Here is an 11,414-nt window from a genome sequence, read left to right as displayed (position 1 = left end):
TGAAAATGCATTGGCACAGTTCCAAGGACCAACTCCTACTGAAATGGATTAGAGATTTTGCAGAATAATGTGGACATTTAGGAATTTTTAAAATTGCTTTCTGAATCTGCTTTACCATTTAAAATGTAGAATCTATAGTGTGTCCCTACCATCCAAACATCTGCAAGTCTTTTGCTGTTTGAATAAAAACTATACAAATATTTTGCCTGTTCAATTATTATAAACAACTTCCCATATACCTAGCAATAATTTCCTTTTCAGAGTTAACAATGAGCTTGTAAAGAATTATAAAGGATTAGATCTTTTCCATATTTGATATTTCCCCAACATTTTATTTATGGGAGTACTTTTTCCTAGGGGCTCCCCAAACAGAAGGATCCTGATAGGGCAGGGACAGAGCCTTTCGGAGCAGTTGCCTACTTGCCAGGAATCTCAGCAAAGGCAGTGATGGAGGGGGGTGATATGAAATGCTGGTTAGGGAACTGTTCTATAAAAATAATTGTAAAATAAGAAATGTTGGACAATGCAATGATGAGTATCTTACATAACTCCAAACCCGTTGCCATGAAATCCCCATCTCCTCGATAACATCCAACATTTAAATAGTGTTTACATTACCAAGTAATTTCATGCAGTAGCCAAACTTAATCTTGAAATCCATCCTTCTCTTGCTGTCATTGGTTTTCCTAAGGCTTTGATCTCATCTATTTCTTGTTGATTCTCTTCTGTTTCCATCTTCCAGTTCTTTTTCTTTGGCCTTCTGTTCTTTTCTTTTTGCAGTTTTAATACTGCAATTTTCTTACTGAAAGAATTTCTGAGTCTTCCCTGAGCTCTCATGTTGCATAATTGGCACAGTGCACATAAATAATTCTTGAAAAAAACGAATCAATCTCTAATTGTCTGATAGAAATTTCCACTTGGAGGTCACATCAGCTAAAAGCCTGAAACCAACTCATTGTCTTGCCCTTAAAATAACTCCTTTTTTTGATGTTTCTGTTAATGATAGGGAGAACTAACATAGAGTGATTACCATGTATCAGGTACTTTCCAATATATTATCTACCTTTCACAACACTTCTATGAAATAGGTGATTTAAATGAAGAAACAGGCCCCAAAACACTGAGCAAGTGAAGGAATGGAGATTTGAACCCAGGTCATCTAACTCAAACCAGTGTCTTACTCATCATACCACAGGCCCATCTCTTACATGCTAAGTCACTCTTAGTTCTAGTGATTTTACCTGTCAGTAGAGGACCAAATGACAAATCCAGCCAGAAAGATAGGATCTGAATTGATAGGTAATTGAGGATAAGCAAAAAATTTGTAAACTAAGCAAAATCAAAGGTAAAAGATTTATAACAAAAAATATCTTAAAAATTAAAGATTTTTGAAACTGCAGTTATGATTTATCTCATTTGTTTGAATTAAGTTCTGAAATAATATATCAACTTTTCCTAATTTTGTTCAGAATCTGAGATTTTAGGACCATTTCTCAGGTTCTAAGTAAAAAAATAAGAAACCTGAATAAAGAAGCAACAAAGTCGATTAATTTATTTCATTAAAAATTTATTTTTCGAACCCATAAAAGGATAAATTCCAAAATGGTGGTAACAGAGTATTTAAGAAAATTTCAATATTTCTACTCAAGTCCACCTTTGTTTCACTTTCTACAAACAAATATAATGGATAAAAGCAACAATACTCTTAACCCCAAGTTCAATGCTGAGTACTTTCAATTATCTATTTTGAGCATATAATAAAGCAGAGGCAATTAATTTTCTTGAAAATTTTATTTCCATTTGGAGCTTAGCAATTACTTTAGCTTCACATTATTCTGTCACAAATGATAACCAAATGGCCTATCTAAATAGCTAAAATCATAGAAGTCATAGAATCATAAGCCAAGTCAACGGTATGTACAAAATCAATATAAAACAACAATTAGACTGGTACACATTTGTTTGGCACCTTACCTGAAATATGCCAAAATATAATAACAAGCTTTAGTAAAGAATGAGGTCCTTGGGCAAAGGGGATAGGGGTGTCATATCATCAAAAATTATTAGAAAAATTGTACATAAAAAGATCTGCCTACAGTTTTAACCAAATAAAAGAGGAAAGGGGAATACATCATTAGGGTTGATGGCAACTCAAGAAAATACATTTACCATTCCATCACAAACTTGTTCACTACCTCAAGAGCTCAGCATCAGGCTCTCCAAGCATTCTGTTATTCTCCCACAAAGTTTATTTATATGGAACATAAACCTACATTTATGCTAACAACGGAAGATTATACTGCTGTTTAATCTGACACCAAACAACAAGAAAACAATGGTTAGGGCCAGACTGACTTTAGGTCATCTTAATACCCCTGAAAATAGGGGCAAAAATGAATCATTAAGAAACAGTATTCAAAGAGCACTGTATTATCTAACGTGATTTATAAAACAAGTAAAATTCATTAATCTTCAATGGAAAAAGCCATAGTGTTTGAAAATTAGGAATGTTTTGATGCTGATTTTTTTATCAAAGTGGTTCTCCAAGCTATTTAAGTTGGGACAAACTCCAAACTCACACTTAACTTGCATTACCTCAGTTTAATAATCCAATAAATCACAAAAAATACAAACAATGAAAACAGCATCATATAGCACAGCAGCTTTGTTTGGCTCCCTCTAGATAAAATCTTCAGTTTTTCCATAGTTCTACCTAGAAATCCAGTTGTAGAATCAAACTGTGAATCCTAGAAAAAAAATTTAAAACCCCATAATAATACTTGAATTCTAATACTCTACATATGCACATTTAAGTAAGTGAATATACTGCTAGTAGAATACATTTTAAATGACATTTTCAATACTTAATCAACTTAGGAGCCTGTTTATAACTTGGGTAATCAGCCTGATTACCTCATGCAAAGTAGAATAATTCTCTCAGTGAATAAAAAGCTCTTTCATTATCCAATTCACATTTCTTTCAGCCCCAGAGTGATTCAAAATCCCAAACTATTTAGGTCCTATTCCAATTATGTGGATTAAAAAACGTTAATGATAAAGGTAAGCAGTTTGTCTACTACCATACAGGTTTTTCCCACTTTTTGTTGGGGCATGCTCTCCCAAGTCAAGTGGTTGGCTGCTTCCTCATACAGCAATTCAAAACTTCTATGGTTAGCAGTCCAATGTACCTTTAATTTTAAGACCCTTTAATTTAGATAGCTGACTTTAAAGAACAGTAGAGTCTATTAAAACTTAAGAGAACATCACGTAGAAGTGGTAAAATGTAACAGAGACTACAAATATGGATAGGGAAAACAGCCATATTGAAACATAGCTGGAAAAGTCCTTACGATGAGAGGACTAGGTATGGATTAGAAATACTGCACTTTTCTAGCACCCTCAATACCGAGATGGAAAGGCTGTCATGACGACAGCTACAGCTCAGGCTCTCTGTAGCTCAGGCCCTTTACTTACGTACAGTTCTTCATCAGGTTATGCATCAGAATCATCTGGGATGCTTTTTTCAAAAAATACATATACCTAGGTCCCTGCCCTGAAATTCTGAATCAGCATATTTAGAGTGAGAATCAGGCGTAAATATTTTCATAAAGTTCCCTAGGTGATTCCAACGCACAGCCTTTACAGAATACTGCTTTCAATGTTGTATTCATTAATTTTTGAAGAATATAATTTTAAAAGCATGTGGAGAAACAGGGGGAAGGTCTGGAGAAGTTTGAAATCTAAAATAAACACTAAAGAATAGAGAGAGGCTCTAACAAGAAAAGGTCTATGTGGCTTGCGATGGTTTGGCCTAGAGATAAAAGACTCTGGGATGTTACTATGTTCAAATCTATCGATTTGTTCACAAGTAATGCTTAGGACATCAAGCAAAAGAAATCAGCTTACATTAAGTGCAAGACATTTGGCTGACTGGATGGAAAGTGCTTTTTGGTGATCTATATCCACTGAAATCTCTGAGAACACTCAAAATAGACCGTTGTCCTGAGTCTTTAACAGTATTTCTAAACACAGGATTAAAGATACTTTGGCTTCCACCTCCTCCTCCTACTTATACGTGTTAGGCAAGATGAAAAATGTAAACATATGGTAAAAATGAACCTTGTAGTTATTCCAAACCATTAGATACAAATGGATGGGAATCCAGGACTTAGGATCTCTAGCTCTATTTCAAAATGGATAAAACTGAAAATGATACTATTCCTGATTAACAGACTAAATTTGAGAATGTTAGATCAAATTTCTTAAAATTAAAATTCTACTTACCATTTCAGCTAATAATTTATTTTGAGTTTTAACTTCATGGCCTATCTCAATGGAAAGCTATAAAGAAGAAAGCAAATACATTAGTACTCATATTACAAAGCAAAAATAATACCATTTTAAACATATATATTCTCAAAGAAAACTGTATTCTAGAAATATAAAATATACTCTCATCTTCTGATACATTTCCACTGAAATTAATGGAATATAATTTAGAATTTCTACTCCTTTCCACAAGGATATTGTTTCTCTGCTCTTCATTTTGATTTCATCTTAATATTCAATTCTTAATATTCAATTTTGATACATTCTCTTATCCTTGCATGCTTTTTTTCTCACTTTATATTATTCATACAACTGAATTTATCTCTATATTTCCTTCTTTATGTTTTAAAAGGTGTATACAAGTACCCGTATTATCAATTCAAATACAGATAAAAGTATTTAATATTCTCCTAATAAAATGTGACATTACTTTCAATATATGTCTAAACTGATTATTTATTTCGATTCTAAGGTATTTTTTTCATTAAAATATAATAAATTGGAAAAAAATTATAAATTAGTGTTATCCACATTCTAAAGCTATGCAGAAAAGAGGCTGAGCCAAACAAAATACTATAAGCGATTATGGCTGCTATTCAAACCAAAGCCTACCTAATACTTTATATGACAAATTCATCAAAGGCTTCACTTCTAAGACATTTGAATAAATACAATCAACTACTAAAAATCTTGGCTAACCACTGCAAATATTATTCTCAGCTTCTTTTGTGTGAAAACATATGGGGTATTACTGACACAAGACCATACTAGAAGTCTACTGATCACAATATGAGCTTCCCCACCCCAAATTTAACAGAGATAATGAATCAACTATCAAGCTAGATAGCCCAAATCACTTAACTACTGTCTACAACTTTCATTCATGCCAAGGAAAGAAATTTCTATACGAACAAAAAGCTTATCAACATTGTAGTTTTTAAAAAATCATTTAATTCTTAATTTCCTCTAAATGTTGTAACTTCTAAATAACTAACATTATACAATATTTCTTAGTACATGGATCAACTCCTTTTGATTTAATATAGCTTTGAAAACAATACTCATTTCCGAATATAATAATCTCTAGGCTGAATACAATTCTATTTTCCAAGACTAGTGAAATACCAATTAAATTCTGTCAACATGAGCTTGTTGATTGTGATGAAGAATCAATCACGCACTGTTAAAACCGTCTCTTTTATTCCTTTATTTCACACACAGCAACTCAATACAACTGATAAGGAATTATACTCAGTGCTGTGTTAAATATAAAAATAAATACAACAGAAAACCCTACGTTCTGATAAATTTCTTTTACGCACAACTAAATCCAATGCAGACCACTATGTAATAAGTGCTATAGCAATGGTACAAACGGTCTCATGTTCGTAAGGAAAAAAGTTACTTTTGATATAGAAATCAGGTGAAGCCTGGAGGTGGGATGGGGTGCAATGAAGTGGAGCCTTCTCGATGGGCAGGACTTCAGCCAATATACGGAGGGAGAGGACACCTAAAGCAGGACAGCATGATCAAAAAGATACGGGAGTGGGAAAGTGACAGAGTGCAGAGGACACAGACAGCACTCTAACTGGTCTGGCAGAAAGCATATACACACTCTGGAAGAGCAGGAGGTAAGGTCTGAAAAGCCGTGGGGAATCTTTAAAGAACCTCTTGGATCAAGCTACAGGGTGTGAACTTTCTTACATCATGGGAGGATGCTGAAGACTTCTCAGATTGGAAGATGCAATTTAGTAAATACTCTAAAAAGATGACTGTGGTGAGTGGATGTAGCTCAGCCCAAAACATGTAAACACTTAGGAGCAGATAGGAGGCTTTCCCGATAGAAAACCAGGGTCTAGCATTAGAAATAGAAAAGCAGAAAGAGAGAGAAATAGTAAAAAGAAGCATAAGACTCGATGACTCCTGTGAGGTAAAAGGTAGAAGCATCAAAGACTGAGATTTGTAGCTTAGGAGACTGGAAGAAGAAAAGGTGAGTAGAGCTGCTGGGGGGTGGAAGGCAAAGTGCTTGGAGGCATTACTACAGACAACATACAGTATTTCAGATTTAACCACAAAAAAAAAGAGCTTAAGTTAAAAAAGAAATCAACAAATGTACCATATGTTTTGATTGGCCACATTTTCTAACCTTCTACTCAAATGAGGTCTAAATGTTGAGTGTACTTGAACCTCACTGAACTACACTATTTGGGTAACTGAGTATCTTAGCACGATGGCAATAAAAGTATACAGTTTATAAGAATATAATACATATGCATATAAAGTACAAATTTAAAAGTATATAGTATCTATTATATACTTACAGACTTTATTGCAGTTACTTTGTGTCTCAGACTTTCCGTGAGTCTCTCATTTTCTTCTTCACAGGCACTGTACCCACTATTGGCATAGCCATAGTTGCTAGGAGGTACTCCTTCACCTGCAAGGATCAGTCACAGGTATAGTTGTAGCAAAAACAAGCCACTTTTGAAACCTTGATAGGAAAGAACCCAAAAAGACCCCTGGAGGGCGTTGCAGACCACGTATGTCTGTAATATTCACACTTAAAATGAATTTTAAAAATAACCAAATAGAGATCAGAACAATTTTAATGCCCTCTCTTAAGCAAAGAATATTCAATCACTGCAATACACATTTATTGGTTGCTTATTGATTGCCCCCAACACATTAAAATAGGCACTGATATACAAGGATATTCGGGACACATTTCCTGCTCCACAAAATTACACATTTTGAAAAAGATCTAAAAGTAGTGACATCGACTCCCCATTGAAGAAGCCTGATTATGAAGAGAAAAAGAGAAATAGGATAATACAGCACGAGGGAGCCCATGGCAGAGGGAGGGTCCTTTACTTAAATAGAAAAGAGCGGGAGTAGCTTATGAAGAATATTAGCTGAGAGTTAAGAGAGGGATTCACTCTTCAACAAATATTTGAGAAACTACCATGTGTCAGATCCATTGTTCTTTCTAGGTGCTACTTTTTGGAGAGTATCTTCTAGTGAGTAGCACTGAGAATACAGGAATACATTCCTGGCTACTGCCTAATATAGTACTTGGCAGTCAAACAATGAATACGCAGATAACTGTGTTGGGGGGATTGAGTGAAGAAAGAATAGTTGAACATGTTCTTTAACCACATTAAAAAAAAACAAAAACGATACCACCAATTTTCTCAGTAAAAGGAAAGGCAGTCTGAAGAATCGAGATCATTTGGGAAAAAAAGTAAAGAGAATGATGGAGGAAACTGACTAGGATTACAGATGGCTACTAGGGGGATGAAACAATCCTGGCTGAGGCAATATATAGTAGTGGTTTCAATCTCCCCTTTGTGTGAAAGACGAGTTCATCAGCCTGAGTGAGGCCATGAGAAGCTGCATGGTTGGACTGCTCAAGAGTTGGAGTTTTACAGCACTGGGGCTGCCAAAGGACAGGACCCCAGGAGGCTGAGACTGCTTGCCAAAGGAGTGCTTAAAGATAGAGATGTCGGGGTCTAGACTGGACAGGGATTGTAGTAGTTTCAAAAGAGGCCTGAGAATATGGGGAAAAGGGATGATACAGAAATTACAGGTCTCTTACGCTCTAAAAGCAGATGGAGTGGCAGTGACAGTAAGAGATGGAAGGACAGGAAGTAGCAGTCAGCACTGGTAGTTGAAGGATGGTCAAGGTGTGGATAGAAAGCTCTTTCAAGGCACAACACAAATCTCTCTAAAAAGCAAAACTCCCTCTTTTGAATTCTGACAGATCTGACTTTACATAACACTAATAATTGCACTCCAAACTACACTCCAAATGCAGAACTACGTTTGTTTCACTATATTATCTTCCACAAATGTGCGTGGAACGGCTATATATCTTCCACAAATGTGTGTGTGTGTGCACGCACGCACACACAGGACAGTCAATAACACTTGTAAAATACAATCTGAATTCGCTGTTATTCAACTTTCAACATGCCAGCCTTTGTCAAAAATACAATTATAACATTCTTTGAGGGCAGAGACAGTCTCATTAACACTATATCCCCTGTACCTAATGGGTCCTTTATATGCAGCAGGCATTTAAACAATCTCCACCACCACAAAACCACAACAAAATGTTAAACAAATATGTTCCAGAGGAGACAGTAGGATTCTCAAAATTTTCCCTCAGTGGCTGACCACTGTCCATAAAGCTCTCTAAATGTGCTATCATAAAAGTTAAGAACTTAAGTGACTAGGCATAATATTTTCCCCCAATTAAAATAACCATTTAAAAAAATGCATTTTCTCTTCATGAATCAATGATGCTCTGTGAAAACTCTAATAAGAACCAAAATCCTTAAGAAGAGGAAAATGTCTTCTTATTTCATGACTAAGATTCTGAATGTATAACATTTGCCAATAAATAATGCTGACTGGTTAAATTTAATCACTTCAAAACCACCAAGGAATTCACTGCTAAATTTACGGCTATTTGCTTTATTTTCTTTGTTTTTCTCTTTTGCCTTCCTTAAGTTTAATTTTAGAGTTCTTCTGTTCCACTTATTAAAAGCAAAATTCTCATTTTATCACCCAGCAATATTTCAATGCACATTTCTTCTATTAAAGAGTTTTACACTTACCTCATACTATCACCCACCCCCACCCCCAATATAAAAAATAAAATAAAATGCTAAGAGTTGCTATTCCAGACTTAGTTCTTTTTGTGTGAATTACTGCTGTGAAAAGTTGTAATAAAGCTAGTGAGTGCCAAAGTTAACCATCCTCAGCCTTTGTTCATTTGTCCAGCTAAAGGTTACTTCTTTTGGGTAGTTTTTATCAATAACTAAGCCAAATCATTTAGAGATTCATATCACGTGTGGTAGCTTCTCCACCTGACTATCTATCAGATTCTCTATCCCAGGTTTAAAATTCCAGGTCAATACACATTGATACTTAAAAAAAAAAAAAAAAAGCCCTCGTCACATCACACCAATGTAAATGATTACAACAGACATCTAAGTAATCACCTTTCCTCTCAACTACAGGGCAGCTTAAAAGAAAAAGGCTCTATCTAGAAATTCAAATATAATTAGTCTGAGCTGAGGTTCAGGTATCAATGCCTTAAAAGCTCTCCAGATGACTCTAATGTACAATCAGGGCTAAGAACCCCCACTTCTCAAGTCTCTTTCCTGAAATGTATCACGCATGGTACACTGCTGCACAAAATATTCGCAGGCGCCAAAGGGCCTACTGGTAAGATCCAAACTCCTTGGCCTGGCACTCAAAGATCTCCGCTGTGTGGTGGTTCTCGTTCCATGCCTCTTACTTGAATCAAACTGTATTAATCATAACCCCTTGGCATATCATCCATAATTCTAGTCCTGCAACTTTTGGAGGGAGGGCATGTCATCCTTCCCACTGGAACTAACCTCTCCCACTGTCCATTATTCGAGCTCTAGTTAAGTTCCTATGTCCCCACAAATCCCTAGATATTCACTATCTGTAGAACTTATTTGGTGCTTGGATGTAAACAACACTGTACTATAATTTATCTTTGCACATGTTCCTACTCTCCAACTAGACTGGACGCTTTGGGGAGCACAAACAGGACCACAAACAACTATATACCTAGCGCTTACTCAACGACACAGTCAGTGTTTGTTGTCATTAGCAGTGATACAAAGGAAAAACATTCAGGCATATAAAAACTCAACTTGCTCCAAATTAGTTATTTTTTTCTCCACAATTTACCGGGACAACTTTGTACGATCCAAGTATTCATAAAAACTGTATTTTTCAAAAGCTGTTGCTCATACTACAATGTATCATTCGATATACAAGTCTAGAGTTACTAACTTTAAATGACACTTTTGAAAACGTTTTTTTTTTTTTTGGTCCATCTTATCGTAACTGAAAAAGAATACCTTTTTTCCAATATTTCACATATTTTCTCAGGTATACGGTATGCTGATTCAGCAGGGTCCTATTTCTCCTTTTTAACCGTCTCTTGATAGAGAACATCAGGACCAGAAGATGCCGTGTTAGTAGCTCATTCCAGTGGCCCATGAAAACTCCTTGTGCCTAACTTACTCCTGCTGCTTGGTGAACCTGCTTCGCAAGCCAAAAGGTCAACAACGAATGCTAAGTCACCAAGCATTACCACAGTCCACTGCTTTGACAGTGGAACAAGGCTCCGATAAGAAATGGGTGTAAAACGGCCTCTGATCCCAGGTGCATATCGTGGCCTTTGACGGTAATGCCACGTACGCTTACCTATGTAGCCCACTGTTACAGGACTACGAGGACTATTAGTTACTGCGCTTCGCAGGTAACACTCTTTAATTGGCGCTTCTGAAGAAACTCACAACAAAAGAGAAAGCGAAGCCAGACGTCAGGAAACGAGCGGTTTCCATCATCACGCTCCGTCGAGAACACTAAGAAACTCGACTGCGGAGTTGGCACCCTCCATCCTCCACGACTCTAAACCTACCGTCCACACTTGGGACTGAACCAACCCTACGATCTGGGACAACAGATGTGCTTCCACCTGGCAGCGCCTCCAAAGACCCCTCCATACATCCTGCTTGCCGGCCCAGATTCCAGTGACAGGAAGACCGGTCCCATTTCCTCCCCAGGCCCCGCGCCCAACACGGCCGGTTCCAGGGCCCCCGAACTTCGAGCCTCAGTCCTCTTCTTACCCAGGCCTGCACGCCTCATCCTGCCAGAGGAAGGAGGGAAAAGGCGGGCGGAGGAGTGGGTAGGAAGGGGCCAGGGGTCACCCGGACCGCGTCTTCAGGACCAGAGCCCGGCAAAACACCAACTTCGCCCCCAAAGCGCCACGACATCAGTGGAGTCTAAACATCGCGCTGGCTGATGGCGTCACCCAGGCTCTCACTGGCGCTCTGCGAGGCGGGTGAGTGGCATTCTGGGAAACGTAGTTCGTCGCGGACGCAGGCAGTGCGGCGGGGCGTGGCCTGAACCCGCTTCTGGGCTTCCGGAGGAGGACCGACTCCGGGGTTCGGGTCCCGAGCTCCGAATCTCCGCTGCTGGGCTCGCCCTCGTCCCGCTCCCCAAGTACCTCGGTCGCAGCTTGTCAGCCCCAGAGT

General features: G+C 37.5%; 1 protein-coding gene across 1 annotated transcript; it reads right to left on the bottom strand.

Annotated features, from left to right (window-relative positions):
• Positions 1 to 1,772: 1,772 nt before the first annotated feature.
• On the bottom strand, positions 1,773 to 11,204 carry BET1 (Bet1 golgi vesicular membrane trafficking protein). Its single transcript, XM_081080206.1, has 4 exons — positions 11,007 to 11,204; positions 6,651 to 6,766; positions 4,285 to 4,341; positions 1,773 to 2,747 (listed from the first exon to the last, which is right to left on the bottom strand). The coding sequence occupies exons 1-4, from the start codon at positions 11,023 to 11,025 to the stop codon at positions 2,592 to 2,594; spliced, it is 348 nt and encodes a 115-aa protein (XP_080936332.1). The 5' UTR covers positions 11,026 to 11,204; the 3' UTR covers positions 1,773 to 2,591.
• Between the last annotated feature and the right edge of the window lie 210 nt (positions 11,205 to 11,414).

This window comes from Rhinolophus hipposideros (assembly GCF_964194185.1).
Source record: "Rhinolophus hipposideros genome assembly, chromosome: 18".
NCBI lineage: Eukaryota > Metazoa > Chordata > Mammalia > Chiroptera > Rhinolophidae > Rhinolophus > Rhinolophus hipposideros.
This window is presented reverse-complemented; position numbering and strand designations above follow the sequence as displayed.